General features: G+C 39.5%; 1 protein-coding gene across 1 annotated transcript; it reads left to right on the top strand.

Moving 5' to 3' along the window:
* Window positions 1–352: 352 nt before the first annotated feature.
* syt11b (synaptotagmin XIb) lies at window positions 353–21,694 on the top strand. Its single transcript, XM_017713129.2, has 4 exons — window positions 353–613; window positions 12,516–13,447; window positions 16,794–16,914; window positions 18,413–21,694. Exons 1-4 carry the CDS (start codon window positions 580–582, stop codon window positions 18,721–18,723), a joined length of 1,398 nt encoding a protein of 465 aa, XP_017568618.1. The 5' UTR covers window positions 353–579; the 3' UTR covers window positions 18,724–21,694.
* Window positions 21,695–22,491: the final 797 nt, after the last annotated feature.

The raw sequence follows: 22,491 nt of genomic DNA, 5'->3' as shown, positions 1-22,491 counted from the left end.
TTATAGCTTGTTTAACGATATACAGTATATCGTATTCAAATGCTCAGTGTTCGAGAAGCAAGTGTTTTGCCTGTAGACCCAGAAGAAAAGCTTTGTAAGACCACTGATGGAAGGAATAAAAAAAAAACCGAAAGACAACCTTTTTGACAAGGCCTTGCTCTAACTTGTTAAAAAAATGATTCAGAAGCAAATATGTTTTGTCAGAGAAGCGATTAGCGGAAACGACAGAAAAGGAAAAGAGGCGTTCATGTTGTTTTCTGCTCCCGTTCACTCCGCTCGTCAGTGTGAGTGAATAGAGTGGGCGGGGCCTCCCCCGTTGCCGTAGCAGCGGAACTGCGCGTGCGCAGCACCAGCTCCACCAGCAGCAGCATCACCATCACCATCACCGATCAGAGCAGAGAGGAGTGGACCGCAGCGCTCGACCAGCTCCTATAAAAACAGCTGCAGTATGAAATTTAAAAATGTAATCAGGAATTGCCGAGATATGTCCAGTTAGTCCAGAGGAGCTGTCGTTCTGCCGCTGTTCTGCCGTCTTATATTTTCGCTTTTTTCGCAACGCAACGCGCCCCATCCCTCAAAATGGCTGAGATCACTGAGATACGAGCAGCGTACGGTGAGTAGGCCTGAATCTTTACTGTCAGATCACAAACGCCTCTTAATCAGGTATATAACGGTAGTATGATCTTGTCTGGTGTTGTAGCAGCGTTCAGTAACCTAACTAAGCTAGATAGCTTAATGGTCTCTTGTCCTTGTGGACCACCATCTGCACCAGAGAGGCATTTATTAAAAAAAACAACAGTTGATAACCTCTCTGTCGTTCCTGTTTTCAGTTCAGTGAACTGTGGGCTAATACGTAAATTAAGCTGCATAATTATTTGATGAAACTGGCGTCACCCTGTCTTGGCATGTGCGACAGTTCTCCAAGTGAGATGTGCAGTATGAGAAAACGTCTTAGGAGAAACAGGTATGACGCTATTGTTTATTCTCGACGGTTGCTGTAACGCTAAGCCCATAAAGTACACCAGAGCTAGTAGATGTAGCTATCTCTGGTAGATATGGTATTTTAAAAGAACACCCTGTCCGATATTAGCTCTGTATTTGTAATTATGAAGCAGCCCCCTTGTCCCCAATGTGGATTTTATGACTGCACATTACAGATGGACTATATTTCTAGAATCACTGATCTGTTCAGAAAACCCAGCAGAGCTAATTCATCATCAGGACATTAGTCACCTTTACCTAGCTGAACAAAAACAAGTGCATAGTGGGGATTTGCTGGTAGCCTCCACATGGAGAACTGTATAATAAGGGAGAAAGACCTGTGTCCTTCTCTGACCTGTTCGGATATTGATCCCTTGTTTTAAGGGTCACATTCTTGTGTATGAACACTGGCAATTGTGAACATAGTTTTGGAGATGAAGCTTTGCAAGTCTTTGAACTGATGTGTTGTCTCACTTCGTTCTCATTTCTCATGTCGCATTTCATGCTTCATTTCGCATCAGGCTGATGAATGAATGTCAGTGTCGTGTCAGAGCTTGCAGGATGGGACCGGTCAGGCGGGGGGATTATTGTGTCTGAAGTGGTTCATTATGTGGTGAGGGAGGGACAACATCAGCAGTGTGTCCAGATGTGACCAGACGGATCTGCACCAGCAGAACAGTGGATGAAGGCGGTTTGTAGGTCAGACTCCAGCACTGGACTGGGGCAGGACCTGCTCAGAAAGCACTTAGTGAACTGGATTAGAGGGAGTCTGATAAGCACTTTCAATTTATTTCTCTTCCCCTGTTCTAGATTAGGACAGATTTGTGAAAGCTGTGGGTAGATTGTTAATGTAAACATCTGTAATGTGTCTTCTTTTATCGGCTTAAGTCAAAGTCAGAAGTAGGTTTTTCTGATAAACTGTAATTACATATCTGGTCGTGTATTAAACAGAGTTATAATTCTGCACTTGTGTTGTGGTGATGCCGATGATGACGCTGTAGCTTCGCCCATCACTGCCGTGGGATTTTCTGTCCGATGTTGTGGGATGAAACGTAGGCAGCAGACTGTCTGTGGTGTCATCTGGTGCCGGAAGTGGGATTGAGGAGCTCCATCTTCCGGAGTCACGCTACTGAAGAGGAGGATGAGAAAAAGCAGTATTTGATCACATAGCGTGGGCTGGAAGCAGAGGTGGCAAACCCAAATTTGGACAAAGCCGTGTGCTCAGAGAGCTCAGAGAATTACCTGCATGCTACAGCTATAAAAAATATCTACAGTCTGTTTGATTCATATCTGTTCCAAGCAATGGAGTAATTTTAGGTGTATTTCCTTCAGTGGTGACCTACCCCAGGGAATCTTCTGATCCAGCATCCTAGCAGAACGGCAGAATGTGTTTCTTTGATGTACAGCTACACCTGCTGAACCTAATGTCAAACTGATTCTCAGTAGATCACTTAGCCAGTAAATCACAAAGGCTCAGAGAATTTAAGAATTTGAATAAAGTTGTTGACTGGTTGTGAAGCCCAGCGCTTTCTCAGTACATCTGAGCATTTCTATGCAGGCTTCCTGTCAAGCTGTGCTTCAAAATGAAACATGGACATAATGTGACTAAACCTGGAGTTCAGTTCCATTCAATTCTGATTTATTTGTGTACAGCTTTTTACAATGGCCATCCTCGCAAAGCAGCTTTACGGAAATCTGGATCCAGCCAAGAGTGACAGCGGCAACCAAAACTCCCTAAGAGGAGGGGAACCCACCCTTATCTGGTCCACACTGGTTAGCAAAACAATGATAGTACAATTAATTAACAATGAATATACAATAGAGAAAGAAAAGATGAGCCTGTCATTGGACAGAGGTATTTAGATTAACAAATAGTACCTGGTGGACAGAAGACAGTATAAACAGAATCAACAGAATTGAGTCATCTACTTGCTGTTTCAATATAATAGTAATTGAAACAATAAAATTAACACCAAAAATTATAGTTGTGGACCATTGTACGATTTGTGGGATGATTCCAATATTGGAATAATAATTGATGCAGGTGCCGACGCTGATACATAAACATTTATTAAAATATAGAAGTTGGGACTAAATCTTCCTGGGTTATCATTGCAGAGAGACATAACATTCATTCCTGTAAGGTTACAAATTAAGAAAGTGCAGATATTTTAGCTCTCTAGCTAAATATTCTCCTCTTCCAGAATAAAAACATCATGAAATATGAGTTAGTAATATCAGTCTGCCGACTGATGTCTGATATCATTGTGCATCCCTAATAATCCTAACAGTTTAAAGCTTTTTAAATACTCCAAAACACATGTTAACATTTTTGTCACATGTAATGAAGAGAATGAGAGATTGTGTATAGAAGAGAGCACAGTAAGGAGTCTGAGAGAGAAGTAAATTTATGGCTGGTAAATAACAAGCACTCAGTTCTGCTCACAACATGGCTCCAGTTACATGTTTTATGGAGAGGGCCAGATGCCAGTGGCTGCTTTGCCTTTTGCTGCATCATCCTTTTGTCCTCTTCATCCTTTCTCTGCTTGGCTTATCTGTATACAGCCCTTGCTGCTCTCAAGGCAAGCAATAACATATCTCAGTCAACTAATAAATGTCTGTGCTGATAACTGATTGCTTGATGAGATGAATTAGTTTGCTCTCGCAGAGCCTGTGCTGTGCTGGTCTTTTGAAGATAAGACAGCTCAGCTGTTATAAGGTCTGAAAAAAATGAAACGGTCTAAACTGCATCCATCATATTTGAAAGAAGCATGATGTTCTTTTGTTAGCTGACAAATTCCCCGTCACTCTGAAAGGGTGGAGCAGTTCCACTGATGAGAGCCCCAAAGCAGCGTAACTGCGTGAACAATGTAGGACTTTGACATTACAAAACATGTTTCAATATTTAGCACTTGGGCCGCTTTCTTCCACCTGAGTTATTCTGCCTTCCTCTCCTTCAGCTCCACAGAGAATACACAGTGCAGAAAGATGCTGTGTCAGGCTAATGTCCAGCAACCTTACTAGCCATAATATAATTTCAGAGTGCAATGTTTGCTTTAATCAGTATTTTTTGGGCAGATCTGAGTCATAAATACAATGTGTCATTGGTGATTTTTGGGACATACTGACATTCTGGCTGAAATCTGTGGCAGTGTGTTCTGATGTGATGCTAAAGAACATCTTGTCCCTTTTTCTCGTGCTGTTAAGAATATCTGGTCTGGAATCAGATTCAGAATGAGAGTCCTGTTGGTTTATGCCTGTCACAATCAGTTATAGCCTGTTAGTAACTGGATAATCTGGCATTTATTGTTATACTTGAATCACGTAATTAGTTTTAAAAAAAAGACCAAAGAATAAAAGTTACTTAAAGGTCCCATATCATGGAAAACTGAATGCTCCTTGCTTTTTTTATGAACATTTTTTCAGAATTCTTCAAAAACTACCTCTCATCACTCACTCTGTCCATACTGAAGTCCATATTCAGGAGCAAAGATGTTATAACAGCCTGTTTTTATCGTACTGTTTTCATGATGACATGAAAACTATATATTTATATATACAGTGGGGCAAAAAAGTATTTAGTCAGCTACTGATTGTGCAAGTTCTCCTACTTAGAAAGATGAGAGAGGTCTGTAACGCAACGACCCACGCAAGATCTCATCCCATGGGGTCAAAATGATCATGAGAACGGTGAACAAAAATCCCAGAACTACACGGAGGGACCTGATGAATGACCTGCAGAGAGCTGGGACCAAAGTAACAAAGGCTACCATCAGTAACACACTACGCCGAGAGGGACTCAAATCCTGCAGTGCCAGGCGTGTCCCCCTGCTTAAGCCAGTACGTGTCCAGGCCCATCTGAAGTTTGCCAGAGAGCATATGGATGATCCAGAAGAGGATTGGGAGAATATCAGGTGGTCAGATGAAATCAAAATAGAACTTTTTGGTAAAAACTCAACTCATTGTGTTTGGAGGAAGAAGAATGCAGAGTTGCATCCCAAGAACACCATACCTACTGTGAAGCATGGGGGTGCAAACATCATGCTTTGGAGCTGTTTTTCTGCAAAGGGGACAGGATGACTGATCCGTTTGAAGGGAAGAATGAACGGGGCCATGTATCGTGAGATTTTAAGCCAAAACCTCCTTCCATCAGTTAGAGCATTGTGGATGGAACGTGGCTGGGTCTTCCAGCATGACAATGATCCCAAACACTCAGGCAACGAAGGAGTGGCTCCGTAAAAAGCATTTCAAGGTCCTGGAGTGGCCTAATCAGTCTCCAGACCTCAAACCCATAGAAAATTTGTGGAGGGAGTTGAAAGTCCGTGTTGTCCAGCGACAGCCCCAAAACATCACTGCTCTAGAGGAGATCTGCAGGAGGAATGGGCCAAAATACCAGCTACAGTGTGTGCAAACCTGGTGAAGACCAGTCAGCACAATATACATATAGTCTTAATATAGTCTTAATGTACATATACCAGAATTAAAGAAAGTTTAATTCTAAATGATAAAAAGATGTTGGAAAGGAGTCATGTTAAAATGAATTATGATTGTTAATAAGAAAATAGAATATGGGCCCTTCAGCTAAATGATTACAAACTACCTATATTTTATTGGATTAAGACAACCTTCATTAAAAAGAAATATAAAAACCATGGCAAAAAATTAAAGAATGTAATGATATACTTAGCTTAACATTCAGTAAGTCATAAATGGGTATTCTCACAATATTGTAAACAAAACCTAAGCAAAAATGATGATTGGAAGAGAGGAGGAGTGCTGCAGTAAGTTGCAATTTGCAAATTTTGGTGTTTAAACAGTGCAGTTATATGGCAGTTAGATGGCATAGTTAACAGAATGTCCATTCTCTACAAACCATTGTCAAAACTCCACAGTGCACATTGTCAGTTTTACACTATTACTAAAATTGCATATAAATGACGGTGTCCATCAGGCTGTTTACTATAAAAATTGTACACTGTCAGAAAAAAGGTCCTTGTGCAAAACCTTCAAATATGCAAAAATGATAACTTTACAGGAGAAAGAAGAAACCTACTTTACTTTTAATGTAAGTCAATGGAACCAGACCCCCCCCCCCCCCCCAAGTCATTTTGGGCCATTTATTTTGGTCCATTCATCATTAAATTTACACACAATGTAAAGGACAACAGCTGTTTTCAGTGTCAAAAAGTGAAAAATAATGAAAATGGAGATACGAGGTTTTGTTCCGACAGCAGCAAAATATACCTTCAAAGCTACAACATGGTCCAATTGTGTACCTCAAATGATTTTCCCCAAGGGAAATCTACATATTTGTACCTTTCCATAACGTGATGTCCTAAAACAGAGCAATAAAATAAAATGACTGCAGACAAGACAGGAAATGTAGAGTTGATCTGACTAATCGAATATAATTTCATTATGGCACAATTATGATCCTTAAGTAAAGGAACTGAAGATGTACCATTGAGACTACAACCACAATGACGAGGAGTACCACTCCAGTGACAGTTTAGTAACTTTTTGCTACCTTTTTTACTTAAAATATGCCTTATCGTCATGAAAAATGCAAATTAATCAATGATTCATAGAGAATGCAAATTTTAATCAGTTAATGTTTTAAATAATGTAATTTTGACAGCACTATGGTGCTCTTTGTATTGTAACTGCTGGTCACTATGTTGTATAATGTAAAAAGACTTGAGTTGGTTTAATTCTGTTGCTGGTATGTCCTTGTATCTGGCCTTTTTTTTCTGGGTTCCTGAGAAAATTCCTAATAATAGCCCTATAGGTTCAAATGAGGCCAGCATATTTGTGACTTTCTTTGGGTCAGCAGGCTTGGCTTTAGACGATGCTGGTGTCCTTAGCTGTATTCAGTTTTACTTAGTGGGATAGCGAGTGTCTGAATTTGACAGTATTTGTGTGCTTTGTCTGAGTGTGTCTGTAGCCCCCCGGGGGTGTTTCTAGGCAACTGGGGCAGCTGACTTTAAGAGTGTTCCAAAATCTGACATCATCCCGCTGGAATCCCTGCAGGGCAGCAGTGCCCAATAACAGGAAACGGGGCTGGTGTCTTTGTCTAGAGATGGACAGAGAAAATGGAGACAAAAAGGAGAACTGGAAGTGAAATTTAATCATGGCATTTGAGTATGTTTGTGTTTGTGCATGTGTGTATGTAACCTTTGTCTCTTCAGTAGCCTTTTTCAGTAAATTGGTTAAAGCTTAGTCTATGATCTTGATTTTAGAGAGCTCTGTGTGCATGTGCACCTCTTTTACACCATAAACATTGTGGCAGTGAAGTAGTGAGCGTGTGTGTCACATCGCAATGTCAGGGACCAAATTACAGATAAAAACTAATGACCCAATTCATGTATATCATAAAAGATGAAGTATGGGGTGAGGGATGATATTGCCTTTAATTCTTTATTGTGCCCTTTGTGCTGTCAGGGATGCTAAGTGATGATGCACAGCTGGAAGTTGCTTTTAAAAAAACATCAGCATAGGGCAGATATTTAGGTGGATATTTCAAACCGATATTTAATGACGTATTTATTAAATTCTGGAAGAGTAGAATGTTTAAGTAGCGCTTGGCTACTATGCTCTGCATTTAATTCATTTTACTGCTTTTGTAACCTTTCAGAAATAAATGTTACATTTCTCTGTGATGCTAATACTAGTAGATGTGGTTCCAGTTCCATATCCTACATCTTTAAATGTTTATGTATGGACAAAAGCAACAGCAGATATATGCATGAAAAATATCAGACTCAGCCCAGAATTCTCATACTGGTGCATCCCTAATGCTAAGCCTGTATGCAAAATTCTGATGCTAACAGTATGCAGGCATTCCACAATTTGATTTGTTATACTTGGGAGACAGACATGTTCTAGTCTACTGCAGTTCACATCTCATTGAAATTGTGTTTCCAAAAATCTATCATCCATTAGCCAAACTGTTAAGGAAGAAAGTTTGTAGTCTCTTCATTTTATCCAAAATTTTAAAAATACAATATTTAATCTGATAATAATAGTTTATATTATAGCCAGATATTATCAAACAAGTTTCTTTATGAATTAGTTAATTACATTTGTCAAAAACATGCATGTTGTTGTATATATTCGTGTTCCTGCCAGATTATACTACCTTATCGTCTGTTGTACAAACTACAGCAATTACAGCAATATATGTGTAGTATTTATAGAAGTTTACATACACTTCCAGAGAAATGTATTTTTCTGTGTTTGTACAAACCATCCGTGTGAGTTTAATGAATTTCTTACATTATGTAAGAAATATGCAGTCACACTAGATGACAATACAAACAGTGGATTTCCTCAGGCAGCCCAAACGCACACATTCACACCCTGTCTGCAGTGAGTGTCTCATCTTTTTCTCAAAGGCCCCATTAGGTCTGCACACACAGACCCCGCCCTGGCTCTCCAGCATCTTTAACAAAGCACTGCAGCTCCTTCAGCTCAAAGGCCACCAGCAGAGAGGGAGATCACTGTCTCCAGGGAGCATCTCTATTTTACAGTCATTGGTCTCAGTCTGCTAATTGATCCCTCGTCACACCAACTCTGAGGACATGTAGAATCTGCACATTATCATCCCTCCCCAAACTATGTTTCATGGCACATTATGTCATTTTTTGTTGTTTTTCCCCTCCTTTCTTTAGGGGACCAAGCACTGATGAATGTGTGTTTTATTGGTTTTCTTCTTCCATATAAATATTATTTATGTTGGTTTTATTTTTCATTGTACCACTCTTCATTGTACTGTTATTCTGCTATTCTGTCCAATATCTTGGCCGATGTTAGCCTTCAGCCTATTTACATTATTTGTATTATTTTCTATTTATAAATCTTTTATTATTAATCTTTTCTGTCTTGATTATTACAACAGTAATGTTTTCTAACCAATACTTAATTCAACATAAATTCTTTGGCCAATACTGCATTCATTTAAGGCAAATTCTAGTATAGATATTAAATGGTATTTTAGTAAATATATTAAAATAAATTTGAAATGCAGACAGTATGAAACAATGGCATAATAGAAATACCCACAAAATATATATACATAAAGCACCATTAAGCATTTTTTAAAAAGATCCAAAATGATTTAAAAAAAAAAACATCTTTTCATTACTGCTGTAATTACTCTGTACTGTTTGACACTTCAACATGCAAAATCTCATTGTAGGGTGGAATGATGACAGATGATGAATGCCTGTATACTAATAAGTACTTACCAGCTGGTATTTCTAGCAGTTAGTGAAAGCTAATAATGCTGTGAAGATGCCACACCCAAATGTGCCCTCATGACATAGTAGGGTTCTATAATTGTGATGTATTTTATTTTTCATTGTCGTTTCTCTTGTGTGCCAGTGCCAGGCTGTGAGTGCAGCCTCCTGCTGTGTTTCTATTGGGCTCATTGGTATTCTACCCTCTCCAGCCCCACACCATTACACCACAGTGAGGCACAGAAAAAAGCGTGTGTAGCCGAGCTAAATTAGTGTGTCTGTTTTAAGTGCTGTGAGTCTGTTAGATAAAATGAATGATGATTATTGCAGCATTGGCACAGCCCTGGCTCGGACGATTGGACACCAGAGTTCTGTTCAGATGGACACATAAACAAGCCAGCAGACCTTCTTCTCGTGCACTACACCCACCTCTCCATCTCAAACACCTCACGCTCTACTCTGCCTCCGCCATCTTCCTATTCAGCCTCTCACTGCCTCCCACTCATTTTGAATCACATTATACAGTCATTGTATGCCTGGTCATTGTGTAATTCCTTTTGTGCCAGTGCAGTATGACAGTCTTTGCGTCAGAAAGTGAATGAATCAGCTCCTGCGTGGTGCTGTGTGGTACGTCTGTTCCCTTCTGCTTCACACGCCTGGTGCCAGTCAGCTGGTGCATAGTGAATACAGTTCTTTGGAGAACCCAAGAATAATGCTTTGTTGTCACTTACAAAAATGAAGCCACTGTAAGGAGAAAATTAACATCAGGTGTTTATAGTGACAGTAATACATTATTTTGAGCTTAATGTCCATTTGTGAAACTTAGAACTGCATTTTTACTCCTAGAGCAGCAGTGTCTCTTAAACTGACAGGACTAAATCTTGTCTACTCATGCATTCCTGGATGTATGTGTTCATAATAGGGATTGCAACGATTATTCGACTTCATCGACTAAAATCGACGACTAAATTAGTTGACTGCTAGTAGTTGACTATTTGGTGGTGTCATTACGCATCTTTCTCGCGCTCACTAGGAATGTTTTGATATTACGACTTACTCCAGAGTTAACAACAGTGCAATGACCCCCTAAAAATCCTAAGTGTGGGAGCTAAACTCAGAAAAAAAGGTTGTCAGTTGTGCTATTTGTAAGCCGACCTTAGCTGACTATGGATATCCTCTATGGACATTCTCCGTGCTGGAGCTTCTGAAGAGGAAACTCGTCGGTCCGCTGAATGAAAAAGACTCTCTGTAAGATACGCCGCATCCCAAACCGCGTACTGGCTCACTAAATAGTGTGTAAAAGGGCGCATATACCATTAGAAGTGCACTCATTAGTGTAGAAAGTGAAGTACAGTAGTGTGTGGTTTGGGACGCGGCGATAGTTGTGCTAGCGAGCTAACTAGTTAACGTTAGCTAATGTCGGCGTTAAATTCCGCTCATGTTCTGAGCTGAGCTGTAATCATTTCTATTTCGAAATGCAGGTCTTTGGTATCGTTTATGGTGCTGAAACAGAGAAGTAAGTAACTATTATTCACAGCGACCCTGTTCACTTTCCAGATAACGTTTACACTTTTAAACACTGCATCGTTGCATTCACGTCGAGGCAGCCGGTCTGTTCAATTTCGGCAAACACCGGCGAGCGTTTACAGACAGGTCTCTGTTCTCCGCGAACGTTTAGCACCACTTGCTAACAGTTAAGGAGCTATCTCTACACGATCATATAGGGCAGCTGGACGAAGGGTTACCGCTGAAACGAAATGTTTAAAAATCGTTCAAATTTAACCGTTCAAACAGAACCGCGGTAAAGCTGGCTTGCGGTTAGCGATTCGGATTTCTATCGGCTGTAACCCCGAAATGCAGGAACGCGCGTCCACCAGCACTGGTGCGCTTTGTTGGTCCCGGTTTGTGAGTTCAGATGATGTCATGTTCCACGCCAAAATCCTCCAATATTATACATCGGGGTTTTATTTTCTGAAGCATGTAACTTCAAAAGGCGAGCTCTCAGATAAATGAAACCAGGCTCAGACCGACGAGGCCGATCTGTGAAAAATTTCACAGCTCTTATTTTGCCCCACCGTGGCCTGTGCAGACCACGAGCACGGAAAGTGGTCTTTGACCTGAACAAGTGATTTTCAATACAAATGACTTCAAAATCTATGAAAAAGTGTTTAATTAAGCAGAGCTCGATTTGTGAAAAAATCACAAATGGAACTCGCTATGTTTCATTGCTGCATGCAGCTGTATCTCCTTAGGAATTACACTGTCTGACTTTACAGTCTAAGTAGACAAACAGACATAATCAGTAACCTCGCAAATTCCCTTGTTGTACATATTACTTGATTTGGAAAAATATTCGCAAACGGATTTTGTGGTACTTTATTGTTTTATACAGGTCTGTTTCCATTAGCATGCATACAAAATTGGATATTTCTATCATTTACCCGAACACTGACACAGTACTATACATGCAAGGAGATGTAAACAGGCTAGAATTGTTTGTCAGTCATTGATTAAAAAGCTTTTGCTCAGAAAATCTGAAAATGTTTTTTTAACTTTGGAACACAATTTAAAATATATGCCCTATAATAATCACACAATGCATGCAGACACTATAAGAGTCACACAGTGTTGATTATCATCTGATTTGTGAAAACTTTCACAAACGCGGTTTGGTATGTTTGAGTGATTTATGCAGTTCTGCTCACATTTTCATGTGCAGTAACACAGTAATTCAGCTTTTGGTGGCATATATAGAAAATTAGTTCATATAACTTTAATAACTGATCATGTATAGCAATAACAGCACGCTCAAATGAACTTCTCTGATTTGTTAAAAAAAAATTAGGTTTAAATTTAGATTAATTTAGATGTGTTTTGATAAATCATGTAATCAAACAAAAGCAAATAGGTTAAAATAATGCAGGCCAGTCTTTCACAAGTGCATTTGTAATATATTACAAGGCAGTCACAATATGTAGCAACATATTTCTGATACTATTTTGTATGTAGTAAAGACTACAAAGCAAATGTTTTAGCACAATAGCCCAGTATCATCTAAACATTCTGCTCTTCACGTGTGAAATAAATACATTAAGTATGAACCTGAAATATCAGTCAAATCTAAACTGTCAACATGTGTGTGTGTAGTGTGACCCACTTGTTAAAAATGATGAAAATACATGTGATCTTTGTATAAATGGATTCTTGGTTTGTTTTGAAAGAGTTAAGTGTTTGAAATCTCTCTCTCTCTCTCTCTCTCTCTCTCTCTCTCTCTCTCTCTCTCTCTCTCTCTCTCAGATATGTCCCCAGTGCTTGCGGGATTTATCGGTGCTGGCGTGTTGGTGGTCGCGGTGGTGGCGTTAATTTTCATGTGGACCTGCTGCCAGAAACGCTACCAGAGGATGTCGGGAAGCTACAAGCTCCACGGCCTCCAGTCAGAATATAGCGACCCTTCAACGGACCCGCCATACAAGTTCATCCACATGTTGAAGGGCATGAGCATCTACCCAGAAACACTGACCAGCAGCAAGAGGATCGTGCGACTAGCACGTAGAGCCAGTGTTCGAGGCACTGATGTAGAGAAGGCTAGCAGGGGCTGTCCGGTGGTGCTGGTGGATGCAGGCACTGGGTCAGAAAGCAGCCCGACAGGCACACCTCAGCTTCAGGTGAGCGGGTTAGAGGACAGCTCTTACCCGGCGCCACGGCTAGAGAAGGAACTGCCCGTCCATGCGGATTACTGCAGCCTAGACAGCAGCCCAGCCAGCGGCAGCAGCAGCCAAAGCTCCAGCACCACAGCCTCCAACACAGCCACCCCTTTCACCCCAGCTGATGAGCAGGGCCGTGGCACCCTGAGCCTGGCCATCGACTACAACTTCCCTAAGAAGGCTCTAGTAGTCACTGTCTTGGAGGCACGGGGACTGCCAGCTGTGGACAGCCAGGCGGGCAGTGCTGACCCTTACGTGAAGATGACCATCCTGCCAGAGAAAAAGCACCGTGTGAAGACCCGCGTCCTGCGTAAGACGTTGGAGCCAGTGTTTGACGAGACCTTCACCTTCTATGGGGTACCCTACAGTTCACTGCCTGAGCTCACGCTACATTTCCTGGTGCTGAGCTTCGACCGCTTCTCGAGGGATGACGTGGTCGGGGAAGCGCTGGTACCTCTGGCCGATGTGGACCCCAGTACGGGCAGAGTGCACATCACACAGCAGATCAGCAAGAGAAGCATGCAGGTAAAAGCAGTGACACCCACTCATACACAACTAAGTTAAGGATGCACTGATGTTTATATGATTCTAATACCTGAACTCAGCTGATAGTACCAAAATGATATCAGTGCCCTTTTCTGTTTTCCTTTGTGAGTGGAATTGCTTTGGATCATACCTCCATGTGGAAGGTGACTCTGTAACAGTGAAATTCAAATCACATTTTAACTATAAAAGAAAAATAAACATGTAACAAAATCAAATGAAGCATTTGTAGACTGCTGCAGAATTGCAGTTTTATAATGGCTAAGCCTTGATTAAGAAACAGTCTCAATCATGGATGGGTCACATCTGGTTGATACAAGACTGGTGCATCATTGTTGGAACAATACTGCCCCAATACTGGCACTTCACTACAGTATCAGAATTGACAGTAGAGAATACCAGTACCATGAAACTTGCATGCATACCAAGCAAGTAGCATGGGATTTTTTAACACTTGAAAAAAGCAGTAAAGAAAATGCTCATTACACAATCTGTCATGGCAAAAGGGAGGCATGACCAGAAAGGATTTTAATAAATCAAATTTCATCAAACGTTTCAAGCCCCTGTCCAGATCGTTTCCACTTATTAAAAATTTCTTTGAATACCAAAGATATGCCATGGAACAAGGGTTTACCAGTGTTATTTTGAGATGCATGTATACATTAATGCAATTTAATAACAGAAAAATGCTTCAAACATTCTTAGCCACTGCTTGTTTAGAACTGTGTGGACATGTCAAATTGCATAATGATTGACAGTGGTGTCTATTGGCAGCGTAAACAATCTTTTACAATTGGCAGTAGTGAGTGGTGCAGCCAACGATGCTAGAGATGGCACACAAAGTAGGTAAGATCGGTGTGGTTCAGCATGTTGCAGCTGAGAACTCAGCCTTAATTTTGTGACAGGTAGGACACGGACATATCATGTCCATTATTTATGCTCAGTGCTAATATAATATCGGTAACTTGGGGATCAGGTACTGGTATCAGAAGGGAAAAGTGGTATCAGTGCATCCACACTCTCAGTAGCTCTTTCATGACGTATAGCTTGTTTATTTATTTCAGGGTACTGTGCCGATGTGCTGCAGTTAACCCCTTAGGTGTAATAGATATCCACATCCTAGAGCTTTTTGTCAGTAACTGCATGGAAAACACTGCAAAATGACTATGGTATTATGAAGTCATGGTGAGGAGTGGATGTCTAGACCAGTCAAGAAGTCTGTGAGTGACAAGATGGTAAACGCTACCGTAGAATAAGAACAATTATCCAACTTCCAGTTAGTTAACTTTCCCTTAATAAAATATCCTGTAATAAGTGGATATTATATTACTTTGAACAGGGTTTGTGTTAGACTACGGTATAGTAAATGTATGTAGTTGTTAGACTATGGTATAGTAAATATATATTATCAAGGCTAGAGCTGGCTGATATGGAAAAATATCATATCACAATACTCAAGACATTTTCACGATATCACAATATTTTGACACACAGAGCCACATGCTAGTAGTTGCAGTCAAAAACTGAATACAAGGGAATTCATTTAATTAGGAGTAATTATGCTGTTTTTGTAGTGAAACAGTGTTCTCTAAGTGCTGACAATATCCATGGTGTGGTCAGAAATATCATCATATTACCTATCAGCATATTGCTGATGTCGACTCAGTTAATAAAGGCTTCGTTACCAATCATGTAAGCTTCTGAAACATTAAACATTTTGGGATCCAGCATTCAGTCAAGTCTTGGATCAAATAAAATGTAACGTATTTAGTTTAAGCACATTTCTGTATCATATGAAACATACACAAAGATGTAATCATATTCAGTCATTAAGTGATAGAAGTCAGTTTCAATGTTGCATTAGATCTGTCTGTGTGATGATTAGTGGCTGTATGTGTCATTGACTCATGACCACATATTCTGTTTATGATGTGTGTAGTTAGAAAATTAATCACTGGTGAAGTGGTTCGTCCTCCTACTCGTGGAGTGATGGCTGACTGCACTGTATGTTACATGGAGTGATATTAAATATTACACACTGTCTCAGTAACAGTTGCAGTAGCAGTCTTCAGGTTCCTCAAGAGCAGGAGACAGATTGGACCATCACCAAATACTCATATTCAGCAATGTCAAATATGCATATACACTATATGGACAAAAGTATTGGGACACACCTCTTAGTCATTAAATTCAGGTGTTTTAGTCTATCCCATTGCCACAGGTGTATAAAATCAAGAAGCTAGCCATGCAGTCTGCCTTTACAAACATTTGTGAAAGAATGGGTCATCCTAGATCTAACTAGAACCAACTCTAGGGTTAGGGTCTATGGATTTAGAATGGAATATCATAAAAGCTCCTGTAGGTGTAATGTGTAAGTGTATGGAAGCTGTGTAAAAGTATACATTTTGTAAATTGTAATAGCTTTTACTATTGTAAAAGCTTGCTTAATTTCTTGTTAAATATATTTTTCTGTTTCTTTTTCTGACACTGAAAAATGCTCAATTGTACATAATAGTCATTTTGACTAAACTAACTAAAGGGTCGGTGGTCTCTGACATTTGTACAGTACTGTATGTGTAGCAGAAATACAGTTAAAGATTCAAAAACCTGTATGGTTTCTGTAAATTGGGGGTTTTATATTGACAATTTATCTAATGTGATAGTACTGAGAATAATGCTATAATGTAAAAAGTGACATAGATGTGTTTATGTTCATAGTTTAATTTTCATAGGCACAGAGTTTCATGAAGGTTTTATCTACCTTCTTCAATATGCTTTTACTGCATTTGTAGAGTTCTTTAGTTAAATGTCATTTTGGAGATTTGCCAATCAGACAAAAAGCAAATACTGCTGCAGAAAGCACAGTTATCATTTGAGCAGGACTATTGTGCAGGCTGTAGGAGCATTGGTTACTTTGTGTGGCTAAATGCAGGCTTAGGTGCAGCATGGACTCCAATTACAGGGCTGGTGCTCTTTTTGCTGATAAACAGCTGCCTTTCCTAGTGGCTTTTGCGCATGAAAAGCAAATGGCTGGAGTTGAACCACATAAAAGGCACTCACAATGCAAAGCAGGTTTACAGAAGTATATTTTCCTCAGCTCTGTACTGAACAGCACAGTTGTGTTTATAACATACATTATGTAGAGCAGCAACAAACGTACTGCAGCGCACAGAAAAGAGCTTTTATATTGGTATTGACTGCATTCTAGACTATGGCTACATTCCATTCAATGTGCATAATTCAGGTCTCATTGATAAATGAAATGAATTGTACAATAGTACGAGTGATGTGACTGAAGTGAAGGATGATATTGTGTGTGATTTTGCAGTGTGTGAGCCGTGGGGAGCTGCTAGTGTCTCTGTCCTACCAGCCTGTCTCTCACAGGCTCAGTGTGGTGGTCCTGAAAGCCAGACATCTCCCCAAACTAGACATCACAGGCCTGTCCGGAAGTGAGTACACACAAAAGTTGTTCATGCCTGAACACTGAATGACCTGGCAAAAAAATAAATTTACACAATTTTCCACATACCCCAGATGAAATATAATTTCTAAACTGATCAGTACAAAAAAAAACAGATCTAAATAAACTGCTGAAGTTTTAGAGTTGATGATGCATTCAATCAGAATTAAACTGAATCGTTCTGAGATCATAGATTTAAACAGCTATTGGATGCTGTCATGGTAATGATTTAGCAAAAGAAATCTGATTTAGGTTTACATATATTTAATTTTCCACTTACCTCAGACATAGTTGATAAGTCAAGACATGTTTGGTTCTCAAATTTTGGATTCTTTAGCACTAGTTACTAGGCTAGTGCTGCTTACAAACGCTAAAAGTAAAGTAGTGTGGAGTAGTATGGATAATATTATCCATAAACACATTCCCAAAACTTCTGTCATACTGCATCCACCTCATTAAGGTCACTGCCCGTGACCATGGTTTAGGACACAGTATGACATGCTGTAAACTATAAAAATAAAGGAAACTATCCTGTGTAGCCAAACACTATAATCAGCCATTTTAAACACCCTGTTGTGCCAATTTGTGTCTTTCCTCCAGTTTACGTGCTCAGCCGTCATGTAGGCTTATGAATGCTACATTAAATTGCGTCTTTATGTTGTTTCTATTTTTCAGCATAAATCTTCTTAAGTCCTATTAAAATTCAGGAGTAACACTTATTTATAAAATAGGTACAACAGAAATTGCAAACATACTCTGTCGCTTCCATATGCCTGCGTGATGTGTGTGTTCAACAATTAGAATTTCATTGAAGCTTTTTGCAGTTTTGCAAGTCAGACTGTGTCCTAAACCACATCAAAACATCTGTGTAACCTTAATGAATACCTGGATGTGGTTCGCACATGTTACAAGATGGAAAAGATTTGGGTGAATAATTTCTAGTGTTGATTTCCAAAGTCAGTGTTGCAGACCCAGTGCTAAGCTAAAGAAGAAAGATTTGGACACCAAACTTGTCTTGGCTTATCGATTACATCTGGGCTAACGGTGAAATTGTGTACATTAGATCTTATTCTTATCATGTCCAATAGGGGTTTAAATCTGTGACCTCACAGCAATTCAGTTTGATTATGATTCAGTGAATCATAATTTGTTTAGGCTTGATTACATTGGAAATTAATAATTTATTTAACTATTTCAAAAATATACAAATACAAAAATGTGATTACTAGAGCGACTATTTACAGTGTAGTTTAATACAGACAGTAAAAACAATAAACTAAGTTTGTTTTTATTTTGAAAACATCCCAAGAGTTTCTTTTAAAAAATGAGATTTTTAAAAATTATTTGAATTAATTCCTAATTTGGTGCACCTGAATCACTGCCTTCAAACCAGGATGCTTTTATATTAAAATTTGAAGGTTGTCACTCTTTTTAAATGGTAAAAAAAATGTCTTGAAATAAAATCTCTTAACGTCTTTGTGTTTCAGATCCGTATGTGAAAGTGAATGTGTTCTATGGCCGCAAACGTATCGCCAAGAAGAAGACTCATGTGAAAAAGTGCACACTGAATCCTGTCTTCAACGAGTCCTTCATCTATGATGTGCCCGCCGACCTTCTACCTGACATCTCTATCGAATTCCTGGTCATGGACTTTGACCGCACTACTAAGAACCAGGCTGTGGGCCGTCTAGTGCTTGGCACACAAAGTCCTTGCCCCTCTGGCGCCACCCACTGGCAAGAGGTCTGCCAAAACCCTCGCCGACAAATCTCCAAATGGCACAGCCTCAGTGAATTCTAGGGCTCCAGCTCTCTCTCCCGTACACATAGAAACACACACACAGACACACACACACACATATACACACGTACATGCACATACATACAGAAACATTATACACAAATAGACTAGGGAGACCTCAGGCTGTAAAAGAGATGCCTGTGTTCATTCATCTCTTGGACTAAAGGAACACCAAGTGAATCAGAGGTACTTCAGATGGACTTTGTATGAAAACACAATGAACTTTTGCAACAGCTGTGTAGTGATAGCTCTGAATAATCTTTTTAAATAATGCTGTTTCAGCTATGTATTGTACACTGACACACACAAATACGCATACACACAGAAAAACACATATCACTGAAGAATAGTAACTAAAGAGACCAAAATATTACAATGTACACGATTCTGAGACTGTTATGAGTACAACCTCTTGATTTAAGCAGTTGTGATTGTGTGTATGTTTAAATTAAGGTGTAAAATGTCTGCCTCTGCAGAGCTCTCACTGCACTGCTCTGTCTCACTGTACCGCATGTCTGAATAACACAAGATTTACTCTCTAAAAAAATAATACTACAAGCTAAGCAAAGAGTAGTCAGTGCTGAGAGTTAGTGTCGCTTGTCACATTGAAGTTAAATGCGACCATCACATCCATTTTTGGGCTGTATAATCACCTCTGGATGACATGCCTATTTATTTTATTTTGAGATCAGGTAAAGATTTCATGGTGCCCTTCTCTTCTGCTGGTATATAAAGTGGTCAGGATGTATCATAACCCCTGTTTTGGTTAGAACAATACTATAGCACGCTGACACAGAAACTGTTGACTGAATGAGTGTTGACTGAATGTTCTTTTTCAGTGCAACTTGAGATGAATAATGATGACTTTAGAGTGATGTTTCATTATCTTTGCAGGTTCAAAATGGGTTAAATGGCCATGCTTTCATTATTACCCGTGCACTACCCAGTTCATACAAACTTCATTATGATGCTGTTGCTGTATCATAACTGCAAGGGAAAAGCTATGAGGCCAGTCACCATCGACTCAGAAACTCTCTCTGAATGTCACTGTACTCATGCTCAAAAGTCTGTTTTTTTCCACCACGCAAGTTGCCTCTTTTTATATGTTTCTCAGTCTTGTGCTGCACGCCATATGCTCTTTTGAAGCAGGTTTTCTTCACTGGGTCTTAATGACACTGTAAATATTGCACAATACAGAGAGGGTGTCTGTGTGTATGTACTATGAGGATGTTAGATATTGTACTGTATGCACTGGACACCCCTGGCATGTTTCTTGGAGGCCTGATAGTTATGCTATGGTGTGTGTGTGTTAGTAAAAAGGTTGAAAGAGATCTGTAAGATATCTATTAGGGTGGGTTAATAGACTAACTGGCTCTCTGACTGTAGGCAGACTAATAGCTATAATTCATAAAGCCTGTTTTTTGAGATTCACCACGGTGATGTGCGTAAGGTGCTGTGCACAAAAGGGGTAGGATTACACAATGTATCCCAGTCCAGGCCTGTCATGAAATTTTAGCAGAAAAAAATTGCCATATAAATAATTGCAATTAACAATTGACATGTCTTTTTGTTGTTGATTGTATGCAGCTAATAAAGTACAAGCATAAAGTAGCCAGATTGGCTGATTAGCTATCTCATGTCCTACCTGTTGATACTTTGTAGCTTCCGGTTTACTACACCGTTCAATTCAAATAAACAAACATTACTTCCTGACATCATTTCAAGGTATTATTAGGTCGTCGTATTTGTAAGACTCATGACGTCTCAATAAATGCGTTTTCAGCTTTTCTTTACATAGATTGCATTTGCCCTATAAATGAAAACACACCCAATTCACATTCTATGTGCTCTAACATAAACCTACGATTGTGAAAACTAACAGTTATGGAAAATAATTGTGATTAGCTCAAATCATTACACTCAGTTTTGATAATTCCAGTCATTTTTATGTATAAATTGTGACAGGCTTATCATGGTCAATATGTTATACAACGGAAAAATGTAATTTATCAGCCCTATTTTTTACAGCTGATAAGTACTGCTGAGGAATTGGCACCTAATTTTTGCTTGAGCCAAGCCATGCTCTAATCCTTTAGATTGAAAATGTCAATGTGGAAGTTTTAAAAGAGAACTACAGAATTAAAATACAACAGGGGAAATACAGTAAAGACTAACAGCGTCATTAAGGCATTAGCACCTTGCATCTTTGGCCTTTTTAACCATTCCTACCCTTCTGCACCTGTTTGAAAATGCAAAACAACTGGTTATTGGCCACAAAATTCTATAGCTAGTGCGTACCTAGAGAAAAGGTTACATTCAGACTAATGGAGCACTGACCTGACAGGCTGGTGTTCAAGGGTTTTCACAGCAGGCTCTTCTGACACCTCTGTGACTGTGATACAGCTATAAACACACACACCACACACTATCATCCCCAACTTCTGCCCAGCCCCCAAACAGCTTATGTGTATAATCTTCAGATTTCCCTTGTTTCAGAATTTTTTTTGGTGGGCCAATGGTATACCTTTTCTAACGCTTAAAATAGTCATCTAATGGATATGCTGCCAACTGTTAGGTTACTGAAAGGAAAAGGGCTTCTCATCATACAGGCTTCAAGTGCTGTAGTTAAACTTTAGCTGGACAACACTCCCTCCGCTCACCTCTCAGTAGCTTTCTGTACTGTACAAAGCGCTTTTGTATCTTAATGCCAGTATTATTGACTTGGCTGAAAAGATTCAAAATATACAGAAACGGTGACGGTGTTATCAGATGTGACCATGAATATGTTGGTTAAAAAAATAAATCTGAAGAACCTTTTGTGTTCAAATATTAGAAATAAAAAGAATAACTTGTGAATAATTCACGTACACTGCTGAATGCCGAGACACATTTGCTGAATATAATACACTGACCTGTATGTTGGTGTTCTTACACACACTGAATGTACAAATTAAATGTGACACAAAGAGAATTTCAGCCTCCTAGTGTGTTTTCTCCCAAAATAAGTCAGCAAGTAGAGGAGTTATATGGCACTATGTAAAGCACTGTTCTCTCTGGTGTAACCTTGAGTCCTCTCCCCTGTCTACTGCAGTGTGCTTGAACAACATCAGGCCTTTACACACTATATCCCCACTAATCGTTTATCAGTGCTGTAGCGTGGCTTTGCTTCTTTCCAGCAATTACCCATTTAAATCAAATTTCTTGAGAACATGTTATTAGACTTTTAACAGGTCATTTCAATTTGTTGGAAGTAAAGCCTTTCATTCAGCAGTTTCATTGCTGTGGTAGGGAATTCCCATTAGATGCTGATCGTTTCCTCTGAACAGGGTTGAGAAATCCCCAGTGGTTGAGGTTAATGTCTGGTGATAATTCTGCCAAATAAAAACTGCACTGAGCAGTATTATATGTAACTACATTAATCCTGATCTTTCTACCAAGTCATATGCAGGACGGGCAGCCTGTGTCCCAGTTCTGGCCTGTTGCACTTTTTCATTGCTGGTCTTCCTGTAGAAAGTAACATGTAATCTTCATCTAGAAAAAATGTTTTTTTATTCTTCCATTTTTACATAATTTTGTGAATGGAGCTTCCTAATTTGGTTCACATTTAATGACAGTGATAATGGAAGCCATTGATCAGGGTTTTAAGGATGGCACCGTCATGGCTGTGTGATGACCTCATTCTGCTTCCTCTCTCCTGATGGATTAGTTTCTCAGACAAGCTGCTTCTATCAGCCTGTCAGCAGTTCAGATTAGTCATACGTCTTTGGA

The sequence above is a fragment of the Pygocentrus nattereri genome, chromosome 3, assembly GCF_015220715.1.
Source record: "Pygocentrus nattereri isolate fPygNat1 chromosome 3, fPygNat1.pri, whole genome shotgun sequence".
Lineage (NCBI taxonomy): Eukaryota > Metazoa > Chordata > Actinopteri > Characiformes > Serrasalmidae > Pygocentrus > Pygocentrus nattereri.
The sequence above is the reverse complement of the archived record's forward strand: the minus strand, read 5'-3'. Positions and strand labels throughout refer to the sequence as shown.

Coding starts and splice junctions, on each gene's coding strand:
- syt11b (XM_017713129.2), top strand. CDS start 580: ATGGCTGAGATCACTGAGATACGAGCAGCGTACG. Junction 614..12,515: donor TGAGATACGAGCAGCGTACG/GTGAGTAGGCCT, acceptor TCTCTCTCTCAG/ATATGTCCCCAGTGCTTGCG. Junction 13,448..16,793: donor TCAGCAAGAGAAGCATGCAG/GTAAAAGCAGTG, acceptor GTGATTTTGCAG/TGTGTGAGCCGTGGGGAGCT.